General features: G+C 54.9%; 1 protein-coding gene across 6 annotated transcripts in view; it reads left to right on the top strand.

The window, feature by feature from the left end:
* SH3PXD2A (SH3 and PX domains 2A) overlaps positions 1-14,386 on the top strand; it is a 233,736-nt gene extending 219,350 nt beyond the window's left edge. For all 6 annotated transcript variants that reach the window (XM_082722448.1, XM_082722446.1, XM_082722447.1 and 3 more), the window contains 3 exons: positions 108-157; positions 2,750-2,869; positions 4,855-14,386. In XM_082722448.1, coding sequence (XP_082578574.1) covers positions 108-157; positions 2,750-2,869; positions 4,855-6,804 — 2,120 coding nt within the window. In that variant the 3' untranslated portion in view covers positions 6,805-14,386. The remainder of the gene's footprint in view (positions 1-107; positions 158-2,749; positions 2,870-4,854) is intronic.
* The last annotated feature ends 384 nt before the right edge of the window (positions 14,387-14,770 follow it).

The raw sequence follows: 14,770 nt of genomic DNA, 5'->3' as shown, positions 1-14,770 counted from the left end.
GGAACTTCCCAGGATCGGGAGGGGTCGCACCTGGGGAAGGCAGGGTCCAGCACGGTTTGTTGCCCATCATCTGGCTGGGCTTTCTGAAGCCATGTTTCTTGTTCTAGGCTCCCCGAACCTAAGGACAAGGCCCCCGCCTCGCAGAGAATCCAGCCTGGTGCGTGCACTGAATTTCTCCTGTTTTCTTGCCGCCTCCGGGGGTGTGCCGTGTCGGCTCCAGTTCGTTGACGGTCTCCTTTCAGTGCCCATCAGTCCAGGGGTTTTCCAGAGCCCTACTGGGCTGCCAGCTTTGTGGGGCCGGGGCAGAGAGGAAAGCCTGGGGATCTCAGCCATCCCAGGGCCCTCGCTGGACAGTTTATATTCAGAAACCCGCTGCGCTCCAAAGCTAAGTCAGTGCATCGCAGCCACTACACTGGCAGACATAAACATTTAGACTGGCCAGCGGGAGTGTCCGGCTAGGGCACTGCCAGGGGCTGGAAACGGGGCGGCTGTCCATGTGCGCCTGGAAGCCTTTCAGCTCCGCCTTCCTGGCGCAGGAGTAGCCAATGGCTGCGGTGGATGCCGGAGTCGGGGAGGAGGAGAGCAGCCCAGTGAGCACCCTCCGGTTGGGGTACATAGCCAGGACTCGCGTGTGCCGAAAGTGAGAGGCTCAACTTGCTGGGATCCCTGGCTCCTGGAGGTGGGGGTCCTGGGGTCCAGACATCAGGGAAGCAGATATGTATACTTGGGGTCCTGGGCTTAGGTGGCGGTGATGCTGGGCGGGCTGGGAGCTCTAGTACAGAGAACTCTCCTCGGGGGTAGTGGGGTGCAGTGGAAAGAAGGGCTTCAAGCCTGCCGGGCGTGGATTCATAGTCCACTTCTGACACTTGGGAACAGCGAGACCCAAGGCAAGTCCGTTACCTTCTGCGAAGCTTAATTTCCTCACCTCTGTGATGGGGACGGTGGCAGCCATCGCCTAGGGCTGAGGGAAGGAGGAAGTGGGGTGGTATGTGAGGGTTTCTGTTTCCCGTGTCAGCTCTCAGAGGGACAGCCTGCCACACCATGTGGAGAAAGGTCTCGGAAGTCTTGCTGCGCTTAGTGGCAAGGGTCCCCATGATCGTGACCTCTGCCCTGGAGAGGGGAGAGCAGCGGTCTCTGGAGAGTGGGTCATCAGTAAGTGGGTTTTGAGGATTAGTCCCATGGGGATGGGACCACCCCCTGCCCTAGCCAGAAGCCCCAGGGAAGCTCCTGTGTCATGGTCCCCTCGAGTTTTCCATGACTAAATGGTGCTTTCTCCTGTCCTCCCGTCTCTCAGCTTCAGCAGATTATTTTCAGGCAGACTCAAATTGGGGAAGAATGGGGTCATTCTTTCCACATGGACCTGAGGCGGGGCTTGCGGCCATGGGGCTGCTGTTCCCAGCCAGACACGGCTGAACCCCACCTGGCGGGGCTCAGGGCTGGGCCGGGGCCTGAGCCGCATCCACTCACGCACACGCCTGCAGGGCCCGACACCAGGGCAGGGCAAGTGCCTGAGCTGCACCCGGTCCCTCAGACCAGCTCTCTCCTGCCCTTCACTCATGACCCAGGGCAGCTGGGCTGTGACTGGCAAGGTTTGGACAGGCCGAGCGGTGAGGGATGCAGAAGGTTCCAAGCCATAGGAAGGTGTTGTAGAAGGAATGGTCAGCTCTGGCTTCTGTTTGTGGAGCGCTTCCTGTGTCCTTGGCTGGACCAGAAGTTATGTATATAGCTCAGTCCTCCTCTTCCTGACCCATTTCACAGACAAGGAAATCGAGACTCAGAGAGGTCACAGGCTTTGCCCAAGGCCACACAGCTGGTGTGTTGCCGAGCTGGGATGAGAGCCCACATGTGTCCAACTGTAAGGCCGAGGTCTTTTGAGGTCTTCCTGTTACACCACAGCTGCTTCCCTCTCTCTTCCCGCTCGCCCTCCCCCCACACTTTTTTGTTTGTTTTGCTTTAACCCCTTTGTATGGTACTGGGACCTACCGAAAAGTAATAGGGCGGCATGAAATCTGTTTTGATGAGAGCAGAAACCAGATGAAACTGGGGTGTCTGCTTCATGGGGACAAGGAGGCAGTCCTCGTGGTTCACTATTAAATGCTCGGTGCCCTGGACCAATGTCTGGCACCCAGAAGATGCGCAAAAAATGTTTGTAAAGTAAACGAACAAGGCTCAGAAGCCATGGCCACAGCTTGGGATCAGTGTTACCAGTCCAGCACATTCTAACCTACTCACAGAACAGAGGGTCAGTTTTAGTCAGTGCTTGCCTGGCCATTTGGTATCATCGTGATGACCCACTATGGGCTCTCCTCACCCATCTTCACGCCCCCTTACACCCCTCCCACCTCCCCCAAAGAGATGCCAGATGTCACCCTGCAGCCCTTCTCCTCAATCTAAGGATGTGACTCTCTTCCCACAGGGCACTTGGCACAGGCTTTGTTACAATGGCTTCCCTGATTTTTAATTTTACTGTGGGGACTTGGCCATTGAAGCATCTATGAACTGGACCTCAGAGATGTCGGGGTAGAAATTACTGTTACTAAAGATCATTATGAAGCTCTGAGGCGTTTCAAATGAATCATTGGTATTAGTGGAAAGCCTGCTCAGGAGAACAGTCTCCTGGGGGAGATGGCCTGAGCCTCAGGTGACAGATCCTTTCTCAGGCCTGTTCCTGTGCCTGGTTGGACACACCACGTTTGGCCTCTACTGCCCTTCAGGTGGCTTTTGCTCACTGAGCCCTTTCCTGCCTTAGGGGTTCCAGCTGCCGAAGCCGCCAGAGCCCCCTTCTGTTGAGGTGGAGTATTACACCATTGCTGAATTCCAGTCATGCATCTCTGATGGCATCAGCTTTCGGGGCGGACAGAAGGCAGAGGTGAGTCTGAGGGTTTTAAGTCATGCCGCTCAAAGACCTGCTGTGGTTCCCATTTATGCCTGGCTGGCAACATGGCAGGGGGGTGGGGGGCAGGAAAGATACAAAAGCAAGACCATGGGGATAAAAATTGGCCTTAAGCCATTCTGTGCCATGGTCAGGGCCAGACTCCAGGACTCCTGTCTCCACCCAGCGCTTCCCTCAAAGCAGCATTTCCCAAAGCTGGCGGTGGGCGCTGGTCATGGAGGCACCTGGACACGAGGGTCTTCTGTGGCTGAGAAGGTTTGAAGGACAGTGTGTTACACAAAATCTACCCAGTTGTATGGTTTTCATTGCAGAACTTATCAGAGCCTATGCTGTAGGGATGTCACTGTGCACCTCTAAGAGGAGGGGATTAGAATAGCAGCATTGCCCAGACCTACTGGACCCCAGCACACTTCGTCTCCTAGAAGCACCTTGGGAGCCAAGATTCTGAAGAACTCCCATTAGCAAGTACCGCTGTTGGGAGACTGTGGTCCACACAGCCAAAGTACTAAGGACCTGGGTTCTGGCCACGTCCACACCACAGGCACTTCTGGCCTTTGATACCGTCACTTCTCTCCCCGGTCTTTGATTACTTGTCTCTGCCAGGGTGGTAACAGACCCTGTGGTGCTCCCCCACCCCCCAGTCTGGCATTTAGGAGCTTCTGCTTTGTGGCCCTTGCAGGGGGCAGAGATCTGTGATGTGGGTCAGTTCTCTGGAGTGACTCTGTGTAGTAATGCGGTTAAATCCAATTAAGACCCCCCACCCACCCGCTGTCCCAAGAGCCCTCGGGCGGCCTCCGCCTGTGGGGATGGTGTCCCCGGTGTGAATGTTTTCAATCACATGTCTTGAATTTGGAACTGAATTTGGAACGTGCAGAAGTCATTCTGTCAGTGGTGCCTAGGTTTCCAGGAGAGCCTCCAAAGCTCACCATCTAACCATACTATCATACTTGAGATCTACCAAACTTAAATTTTAAGTATGGGGTGGGCAGGGCAAAGGAAGGACTATAGAACCAAAGGAAAGAGAAAAGTCTTTCCTCTCTGGTGGGGCTACAGGGGGCTGATCTCAAGTAGAGCTTGCCTTCGGCAGTCTCTCTCTCTCTCTCTCTCTCTCTCTCTCTCTGCCTTCCCTGCTCCTCTTGACCTGGTGCCAGTTTTTCATGCTCCCCCCAACCCCCAAATACCTCTTTCTCCAGGAGTGTCTCACAACCCCAAATTATCTTCCCTTTATGTTCCCCAGTCCAAATACAGCACCACAACCAGCATCGCACTCCTGGCCTTTAGCTGATCTCAAATTGTAGTTAAGAATGAAGCTCCTTGAACTAGTTTATACTAATATGGAAATGACTAAAAGACCCTCATCCCTCCCACAGGAAATCATTTAACCCAAAGAAATCCTTCCAGCCAGTGGGATTTTATTGGGATCCCACATGCAGTGAAATGACCACAGGCAGTAGGGACAGCAGGGAGGAGCTGTGCAGGGTGGCTCTGGGCACAGGCCCCACTTCCCAGTTCAGCTCACCTGAATCTTCCTATTCTCTTCTGACCTGAGACTCCTTTTCTATGCTCACCAATGGAGGACCTAGCAGTACTGGGGGTAGGATGAGGAGCAGTGGAAAACATTTTTTTTGTACCCATGGAGCCTTTCGCAAGTTGGATTCTGTAGGGACCAGAAGCGGTAGGTCCTCTAAGTACATAGTCTAGGGGGAGAAAAGGGGTCTGTGGATGAATAAAAGAAAAGGGGTGGTGATGGAGACTTGGAGGACCAGGGGAGAGGGTCTGGGGCAGTGGAAGGAGGTGATAGGGACCCGGGTTTGAATTCCAGCCCAACACGTATTACCCTGGGTCACTTGATCAGCAGCTCACTTGGCTCAGCTGTGAAATGAAGACCCTACGTCCTAGCCTGGCAGGCTGTAGGGCCCAGCGATCATCCCGGCTCACTGGTCTGCTCTGCCCTCCCCCAGGTCATCGATAAGAACTCAGGCGGATGGTGGTACGTGCAGATCGGTGAGAAGGAGGGCTGGGCCCCCGCATCCTACATCGATAAGCGCAAGAAGCCCAACCTGAGCCGCCGGACCAGCACGCTGACCCGGCCCAAGGTACCCCCCCCTGCACCCCCCAGCAAGCCCAAAGAGGCTGAGGAGGGCCCTGCGGGCTCTGCGGAGAGCCAGGACTCCCCACTGAAGCTCAAGTACGAGGAACCCGAGTATGACATCCCCGCCTTCGGCTTTGACTCAGAGCCAGAGCTGAGCGAGGAGCCCACGGAGGACAGCGGCTCAGGAGACAGGCGGCCCAGCCAGGCCTGCAGGCCCTCACCCGCCTCCTCGCTGCAGCGGGCCCGCTTTCGGGTGGGAGGCTCTTCAGAGGACGTGGCGCCAGAGGAGGAGACCATCTATGAGAACGAAGGCTTCCGGCCGAGTGCGGAGGACGCCCTGTCAGCCAGACGCTCCTCCCGGGACAGCCAGTCCCCGGGGGGCTCCCCTCTATCCCTGGCCAGGAAAAACTCCCCCAAGTCGTCCTCCCTCCTGAAGCTCAAGGCGGAGAAGAATGCCCAGGCGGAACTAGGAAAGAACCACTCCTCGGCCTCCTCCTCCTCCATCACCATTAACACCACCTGTTCCTCCTCCTCCTCTTCCTCCTCCTTGTCCAAGAACAGCGGGGACCTGAAGCCCCGTTCCGCCTCGGACGCAGGCATCCGTGGCACGCCCCCAGTCGGGCCAAAGCGGGATGCCGACCTGAAGGCGGGGCTGACCTCGTGTGCCCGGGCCAAGCCGTCAGTCCGGCCCAAGCCGTTCCTGAACCGAGCAGAGTCCCAGAGTCAGGAGAAGATGGACATCAGCACTTTACGGCGTCAGCTGAGACCCACGGGCCAGCTCCGAGGGGGTCTCAAGGGCTCAAAGAGCGAGGATTCAGAGCTGCCCCCCCAGACGGCCTTTGAAGGTTCCAGTGAGGGGTCCCGAAGAGGCTCTGCTGACCTCATTACCCCCCCAGCCGCCACACCCCCGTGTCCCACCAAAAAGGGACCGGAAGGGCAGGCCACCTCCTACACAACGTGTAGTGCCTACCAGAAAGTCCAGGACTCGGAGATCAGCTTCCCCGCAGGCGTGGAGGTCCAGGTGCTCGAGAAGCTGGAAAGCGGCTGGTGGTACGTGAGGTTTGGAGAGCTGGAGGGCTGGGCCCCTTCCCACTATCTGGTGCTCGGCGAGAACGAGCAACCCGACCCCTCTGGCAAAGAGCCAGACACGGTAAGCCCCAAAAACAAGCAGCACGAGGGCAAGTCCGACAGCCTGGAGAAGATCGAGAAGCGGGTCCAAGCGTTGAACACCGTCAACCAGAACAAGAGGGCCACGCCGCCCATCCCCTCCAAGCCCCCTGGGGGGTTCAGCAAGACCTCCGCTGCCAGCGCAGTGAAGCTGAGGAACGGTGTGCGGCAGGTGGCTGTGAGGCCTCAGTCGGTGTTCGTGTCCCCGCCCCCCAAGGACAACAACCTGTCCTGTGCCCTGCGGAGGAATGAGTCGCTCACGGCCACCGACGGGCTCCGAGGCGTCCGCCGGAACTCCTCCTTCAGCACCGCACGCTCGGCCGCCGCAGAGGCCAAGGGCCGCCTGCCCGAACGGGCTGCCAGCCAGGGCTCGGACACACCCCTGCTGCCCGGCCAGCGCAACGGCATCCCCGTGTCCCCCGTGCGCCCCAAGCCCATCGAGAAGTCCCAGTTCATCCACAACAACCTCAAAGACATATATGTCTCCATCGCGGACTATGAGGGGGATGAGGAGACGGCGGGCTTCCAGGAGGGTGTGTCCATGGAGGTCCTGGAGAGGAACCCCAACGGCTGGTGGTACTGCCAGATCCTGGATGGGGCAAAGCCCTTCAAAGGCTGGGTGCCCTCCAACTACCTGGAGAAAAAGAACTAATGGTGGTGGGTGGGGGGCAGGGGTCCATCCAGCCTGGGTGTGGATGAGTGGTGGGATGAAGACAAAGGGGAAAGGGAAAGTGGGAGGGGGTGGGGGAGGACGTTAAACCCTGCAGAATTCGTGAGCTCTGCCGTGCTCCCTTCCGGGCTGCCCCCCGCTGGCTGGCAGGCAAGGTCTGGCGGGGACCCGCACGGAGCAGGGAAACCAGCGGGCACAGGTGCACCAGGCCTGGGACCAGAAGCAAGAAAGCTGAACCCCGTGTGGGCACCTCAGTGACTTGGCCAACAGACCCGGCGGCATTTGGGACAGGCCAGGTGGGAAACTCCAATTGTGCCTTGGCTGCGGATCTGAAGGGGGCCTCCGGGACCTGCCCCTGCCCCCAACCCCAGCCTGGTTTCTGTGGCTAGCACCTCACCACTGGAGGATCGTCCTAAACCTGTATTAGTGAATTATGCTGGTTTCCCCGGGACTGCCGCCACCCACCTCGGGTGGCACTGGGGCTTGAAGGTGTCTCCTGGGAGCTCAGCCTCTTCCTGGGCCACGTCACCTGTCGGTGTATGTCGGTTCCGCAGGTGCCAGCAAGGACCACCTTGCTTACCCATCACTGTCCCTGGCCTTGAGAAGGGGGTCGACCTTGCCTGGGGCACCCCGTCCGTGTCGGACCAGCAGCCCCAGAGTTCCCAGAGAGGGTGGGCAAAGCTGTCAGTTTCTACACCGTCTGCACAGACTTTATTTTGGGTGTTTCTGGGTGGGCAGTTCTTTTGCATGTTTTGGGAGAGGTTTATTGATTTGGGGCTTCTATGTCAGCCCTTGGGTTTTGGTCTTATTTTAGGGGTTGTTCGGGGGCCCAAGGGCGGTCAGCCTTATGGGGGACAGGACGAGGAGCGGGTGTGGCTTTTCTGTTGTGCTCTTGCCGGGAGGTTGTTGGTTTTGTTTGCTTTTCACTTTCTCTCCCTTCACAAGCCAAAGTCCTTTCATTTGGTTTCCACTGTTGCGGACAGAACCCAAGCATGGCGTTTGCCGGAGGGCGTGGGCACGAAAGGCCCAGCTCCCTGACGCAGCAGGTGCCCCAGTGGGGGCAGAACCCCGCCCCCCAGGAGAGGGGAGGGGCGCATGCAGGAGAGAAGGCAGCTTTCAAGCTGCTGGGTGAGCATCCTTCTGCGTCCATTCTCCCACCTGGGCAGGACCAAAACCCTTCCTTGTGAACTGTGGAGCAGCACCCAGCACCCCCACCGAGGTCTGAGGGGGGCCCCAACTGGGCGGCCGCTGCCAGCCACCCCCTCACACATACACAGTGCCACAGGTATCCAAAAAGATGGAGGACCCCCAGGCTGGGAGCTGACCCAGTCTCCCCAAGGGGCAGTGCCCCCTGTGAAAAGAGGAGAGAATAAAGTCCCTGTCAACTGTGGGTTGTGTCTTTCAGTCGTTGACGTTTTGGAGGGGACCCTCTGGAAGCCTCAGCTTCCCTCAAGGACTCCCCCTTTGCTGGGAGTGGAATTCCACACGTGCCTTTTGATTGTGGACTGATCGGGCTTCGCGGCCACCGGCTCAGCTGCCAGAGGCCCGGACAAAGGGTTGGTGTTCTCTACAAAGGAGGAAAGGCCCTCCCTCTCCCCCTGCTCCCCACCCAGGCAGTGTATGTTGCCTGAAGGTCAGCACGGGACCCCATGTTCCGTGCCTTCAGTATCCTACCCAGCGCCCCTGCCCCCGGAAGCCTCGCCTGGGGACCTCCCCAGCGCTCCTCCCTCGCTGTACACCGATGCCTGGCAGCTACAGCAAACCGTGCCTGTTCTTTGTTGACGGGCCATGGTGAGATTTGGTTTCCTTTTGCTTTGTGAGTTTGTTTAAAATTGAAATTAGTTCTTTTCTTCTGCTGGACAGTATTAAATAGAGCAGGATACTGAGTTAATCTGCTAGGTTGCAGTACTAATGGTAGTGGTTTAGTGTCTTCCTATTAATATTATTTGGACTTATTTGAACAATAATGATAAAGAAGTGGTTCATTATTTGTTAATTAATGCACTTTACTGAGGTGGAACGGGAAGAAACCCAGAGAGCAAAGTGCATTCCTTAAAGATGCAGTATCTACTTTTCTCATTTTTAAGCAGCACATATTTATTAAAAGAAGAAGAAGTAATTTATGATTATTTAAAATAAAATTTAAAAGTAGAGTGACTATTGGGTGATAGGACCTTCCGCGTAGCTGTCTTCCGGGGGGGAGGGCCCCCGCGGCCTGGCTCCTCCACCGTCTCCACTGAGCCAGTTCAGCCAGTAACGTGCCCGCCAGGCCAGGGGGAGGAGCAGGACGCATCTGCCAAGCACAGAGCATCTCAGTTGGGACTAGACCACAGTGTTCCCCAGAGCCTGCCCTTCCTCACTGCGCTGCCCTGTGGGGCTTTCCAGCACCCACGAGGCCCACATTCTCTGAGCTCCCCTCTCTCCCCTCGATCCCCAGTGCTCTAAGCGATGGTCCTTAAAAGTGACCTTGACAGTCACTCCATCCCATTCCCTCCTGCTACTGCAGCCCAAGAACAGGAGATTACTTTCCCGAAATCATGGAGCTAGTTAATGGCAGAGCACCCCACCGCATCCATCCTCACCCTCCTTCCCAGGCCCGTTGTAGTTTATCGTGTGGTCAGCATGTTTACATGGTGACATCCAGCCCCCCTGAGGATGGCTGGGAGCTGCTCTGTCATCTAGAAGTGGGGGATGCTGCCACCTGGTGACAGCGTGTAGATTTGGGGCAGTGGAAAGGGATTGCCATGCCCCATCTTCACACCTCACTCCCCCCGCCCCCCACCATCATCCCCTGACTCACAACACAGCACAAATCCTGCAAACCCAAAGAGAATATGAATACTTGAAGCAAGAAGGGTGCATGCCAGTCCCTCTCGGACACGGCCAGCGGGCGCCAGGCCTAGTGCCCCTGGACTCCCAGCCCCACCCAGGGCAAGAGGACCTTTCCCTGGAGCTACTGAGCTGCTTTGTGATGTTGGAGGGTCCCACCAGCAGCAGGTGGAGGGAGGGAGGGGCCTGCGGCTCTGACCCATCTGGAGGAAAACCAGATCAGACTAAAAAAGGAAAAAGAAAACTGAAATCTCAGCAGTGTCCAAACCCAGTTTCCCATTAGTTGTGATTGAAAATGTGAGATGGCATTGTATTGCTGTATACTGCAACTTTAATCATAATGAGCCCTTCTGAGGTCATTACTGAGCTTTATATAATGCCTGAAGATGCAGCGTTTGGTGCTTTTTCTTTCAGTTTAAAGACCCTTTTCTTTCATTATAAGGGGGGGAAAATGTCTTCATCTCTCTCCCACTTTGAAGCAGCGGGCCTGGCCAGGGTCCCTGGCCCTGCCACAGCTGTTCCCACTGGGCCGGGGGTCTCCGGGGGTGGCAGGAGGGACTGGAAGGGGCAGCCCCAGAGGCGAGCGTGCTGTCTGCCCCTGGCTGTGGCTCGGCCCTCCACCCCTGGCCTGGCCCCAGAGGCTTCTCTTTCTTAACTCTCGATTCTCCATCTTGACGAAGGCATTATATAGAATCGTTTTAATCACTTTCAGATGTTAGAGCAGCATATTTTACTGGTATTTATATCCATCGCTTTCCTCAGCAAGGCATGTTACTACTTTTATCGTCTAAGGAAGAAAGACAAGGGAATTTCGGTCGAGTGTTATTTTCATATTACTAGTATTTGCAGAGTAGGCGTAGAACTATTTAAGTTTAGACCTTGGTTTGGTAGTTTGTTTTAAGGAAAAAAAGAAAAAGATAAAGTAGCCCCTACTTTTCCTATTTTTTTTTTTGTATTTAACTAATATATTACTTCTTTAAGGTTACTCACCTCCCCTACCCTTCCGAATACTTTGCATTCTCAACCAAAAATGAAAACAATCTGAGAGGCAGGAAAAGTGCAATATTACCAGGGGCTGCCAGGGCTTGTTGGGACGGTGGTGGGAGCTCAGTGGCCCGGCGTGTCCGTAGGAGGACGTGGGGCTGTGGAGCAGACAGGTGACCTTCTGGGTGTTGACCTCTTAACCCTCCTCTATCCCCCCCGCCCCCCGCGAGTTGGCAGAGGGCAGCCCCTTTTTCTGTTGGGTGTTCTCCACCTAGGAGGGATTCAGGGATGTGGCTTGGGGCTCTTGACCTCCCGGGGCTCTGGCCCTTGGAGCAGAGCAAAGGACTCCAGGAACAGTTCCTTGTTTGCATTTCCATTACTTTTCAGCCAGCTGCCCAGAAAGACCTGTCTTAAAAATCACTCCCAGCAGCCCTGTCTCACCCCAGTCTTCTGATGTGTGGGCCATGATACTTTTGATGTATGTTTGAGTCTTTTTAAAACTACGTAACCTCAGTTTGGTTTATGGGCAGGAACCCTAGATGTAACCAAATCCTTTTTCGGGGATGTGGGTGCCTTGAGCCCTACAGACCCCAGCGAGACACCGATTCCCACAAGCCTGCGGCTAGGCCTGGTGCTAAGCTTGGGCCACCCATTCATCTCAATGACTTCAGCCTGAGGAGGGAGCCCTGCCTCTTGCTTAACACCCTGACAGTTCCCAGAGGGCCTTAGGGAAGCATCTGAAGGGCCTACTCAGGTCTTTGCGGACAGCTTACCCCAACAGCCACCAAGCCGGCCTCCTCCTCACTTGGCGCTGGTCGAGAAAGCAGCAGGATGGGAAGTCTCTGGGTCCAAGCCCTTGGAGCTCTGCCCCTCAGGGCTCCAGGAACATCCTTGCTGGCTTGTGCCCTCCATCTCCAGTACTGTATGCTTGCTGCTCCAACCCCTCGGTTTGGTAAATTTCTGTACAAACGTGGATCTGTGTGCCCAGAGGGGGGCCGTGCCCCCGTGTGTGGGTGTCTCTCCTTGGAGTATATACATCTATATGTCCCAACTTGGAGAATCTCAGTGTAGAGCTCTCTGGAAAGAGAATCATCCACATTGCTAAAGAATTGAAATTCCCTCATTTTTTTGAGGGCTGTGTGTTGAGAGAGAGAGAGAGAGAGTGTGTGTGTGTGTGTGTGTGTTGATAATTTCCCACTTGAACTAAATAACACGGGGTTAGAGAACAAATACCGGGCAAGCTGTCTCCATTTTATAAGTCCTTGGCATTGGGCAGGCCCCATGGGACTCGCAGTTTCTGGCAGCAAGTGTGTTATTATTCACACGTAATTTTGGCTGGAGAGTGCAATGTGTCTTTTTTTTTTTTTTTTTTGTAATTATTTTATTATTTTGTTGGAAACTTCACACTGGCATTAACAGATCTAGCAGAAGCAGCCTAGGCCATCATCCCGGGCTCCAAAATGAAGCTGTGGAAGAGAAGTCACTGGGTGTGGTTGCGCTGAGATGGTTGAACCGGGTCACCACCTCCAGACGTGCTGTCCGGCAGGCTGAGCCCGTCCGCTGCCACCGTGCTTGTTGTCGCTGCGGGAGGCCCTTGGTTCCTGTTTCTGAGGGTGGTCAGGCTGCTGGGGGCGAGAACGTGCTCAAGGTGAGGTCAGTACACCAGACTGCACAGCCCGGCTGAGCACATCATGGGAGCAGTGTGGGGTGCTTTTTCCCTTGACCCAACGGAGCTTTTGGCCTAAATCATGATCCCTATTTGAGGAAGCCTCGGTGGTTCTCAAGTTCTGCAACCAGAGACAGTGACAGGATGGGGCTACTGACCTACAGCCTTGTTTCAGGAAAAGCAGCCTCATTGGTTTTCGCTTTCCTCTTGTTTTGTCCTGCGCACCAAGATCCACAGCCAGAAGCTGGGCTCACTGGTGCTCGCAGACCAAGTAGAGGGCTCTACATTCTAGGGCCTTGATCCAAACCTGCCTGTGAGGTTGGGGTTATCATGCGATCTCCTTTCCCCAATCCTATCTTTTTAATCTTGGGTTTGCACTTGACCTTGACAATCAGCCCCCCCCCTCCCATCCCAGTCCTAGAACTTAGTGGCCTTAGAGAGTGGGTTTCTGAAGTGAAGGTCCCTCCTTTGTTCCCAGTTCCACCCTGGCTAAGGGCTGGACCTCAGGAGGCGAGAGGAATGGGGAGAAAGCGTGTAAGAGAATTGTTCGAAGGCAGAAGGAGGGCTCGAGCACGTTGGAGGCAAGCGAGAGTCACGTTGGAGTGAGGAGTGTGTGCATGTTTGGACTGGCTGGGGCTTACCGTCCCTTCCTGGGAAGGTGGCTTCCAGAAGAGGATGTCTTCTAGGCAGAAAGGGAAAAGTGTGAGAAGGCTGAGAGAGGATTTGGAGTCTGGAGTTTGGTCTTTATTCAAAAGAAGGGAAGAAGTCAGTTCTGAGTGTTTCAGGAGAAAGACAGCAGGTACAGAGGGAATTTACTGATTCAGCCTCCAAGGGTCCAGTCAGAGCAGGGTGAAAAAGCCCTAAGATTTGGCCAGAGAAACAGACAACCTGAGGAGATAGCTACTTTCTGGGCTACAACCTGGATCACCAGTATGCTGATAATGAATAGTCACTCATTTACTTAGTGGAGATGGGAACTTGCTAGCAACAAACCAGTCTTTGAGTCTGGAGGCTCTGGCTCCAGAACATTCCTCCATCTCCCAGGTTACCAGCAGGTTTTGCCCACATCCCTTTGTCTAATCCAGAGCTAGCCTCTTAAATTGCTTGAACTGGTTAGAGTTCAAGAGTATTGGACAACCCATTGACCATAATGGGTTGTCCAGTAATGACCCATGACCCCCAAGCATGTCTGGGAGGGAAGTTGCCTCATTTTTTCTTCTGTTGACACCAGTCATTCTGGAGTATCTCTCCTGATACCTGCGGTAACTTGGTCTGCTGAGCTGGATGCGCAGGTGTGACTCAGAAGAGAGGGGAGGCCACACACACTCCTGCATGGACAGGCCCTTTCAGTTTCCATGGCCTGTCACCAGGCCACCTTTCCGGAAGCACCTACTTAGGAGAGAGAAGGGTAAACAGAGCCACCATTCTTGGATCTGCAACTTGTTCTCTGCAACAGGTTTTCTTGAAACCCGGGATACAGTCTAGGAAAAGGGTTTCACTGACTGTTCCTGAGAGGTCTTCGGGAAGGTGACTTCTGAGTGAAGATGGGAGTGGCAGGTCCCTGGAGTGTAGTTTGGGGAGCGTGTGGTTGCCTATGAACTGTTGGGTGTCTCTGGGGCCCCAGAGCTTTGGGGAGTCCTTCACAGGGCCCACTGAGCCCCTCACAGCTCCTGGTGGGCTCTGCAGGGTCCAGAGGAGGCTGTGCCCTCTTCTACCCATAGCAGAGAAACTAAAGGTTAAGGCAGTGAATTCAGTGCAGTCGATTTGAGTGCTAAAACATTTCCAGGATCAATGGTGGTGCTAAACTATCTCCATGTTTCTAATATTTTTAATAGTGGGTTTTTTTTTTTTAATTGTTCTCATCACAAGAATGCAGTGTCCTTGGGGATGGGACGTAACCCCTTGGCCTGCCACTTTCCAGGTGTCCTTTATCCTGTTGACGGGACTCTTTGGTCTGCAGAAAATATTCTGTCTTGGCATGCTTCTAGACTGTAAGATTTGGGTTGTTTTGTTTTGTATTTTGTTTATGTTTACATCTTGTATTTCCCTGAAAACTAAATAAAGTTTTTGGCCTTTTTAACTGAACAGAATCACCTCTTAATTCTCCCTGCCATCAGAAAAGCCATCTGGCTGCATGGCAAAAAGCACCTTTTGCATCCAGAACACAGCGTGAACTGCACGGTCCCGGGCCCCTCTGAGGACACTGGAGGGGCGGGAGGAGGCAGGCCACTTTTGTTGGTGAGAGCCATGCTCAAGTTTCCCTTCCTCCCCACCCCCATACCCCCTTCCCTGCCTATAGGAAGCTTCTGGGCTATGGCCAAGGCTTAGAGAGGGATGCAGACCTTGGGGCAAAAGACCCACATCCAGCAGGCCTGCCTGGCCCCTCAGCTTGGAGCCCCGGGCACTCCCCAGCTTTTTCTGGACACCAGTAAACAGGGCTGGGCTGTCCTGCTGTAGGGACCAGAGCAC

Source organism: Mustela nivalis (genome assembly GCF_964662115.1).
Source record: "Mustela nivalis genome assembly, chromosome: 2".
NCBI classification, from domain to species: domain Eukaryota; kingdom Metazoa; phylum Chordata; class Mammalia; order Carnivora; family Mustelidae; genus Mustela; species Mustela nivalis.
This window is presented reverse-complemented; position numbering and strand designations above follow the sequence as displayed.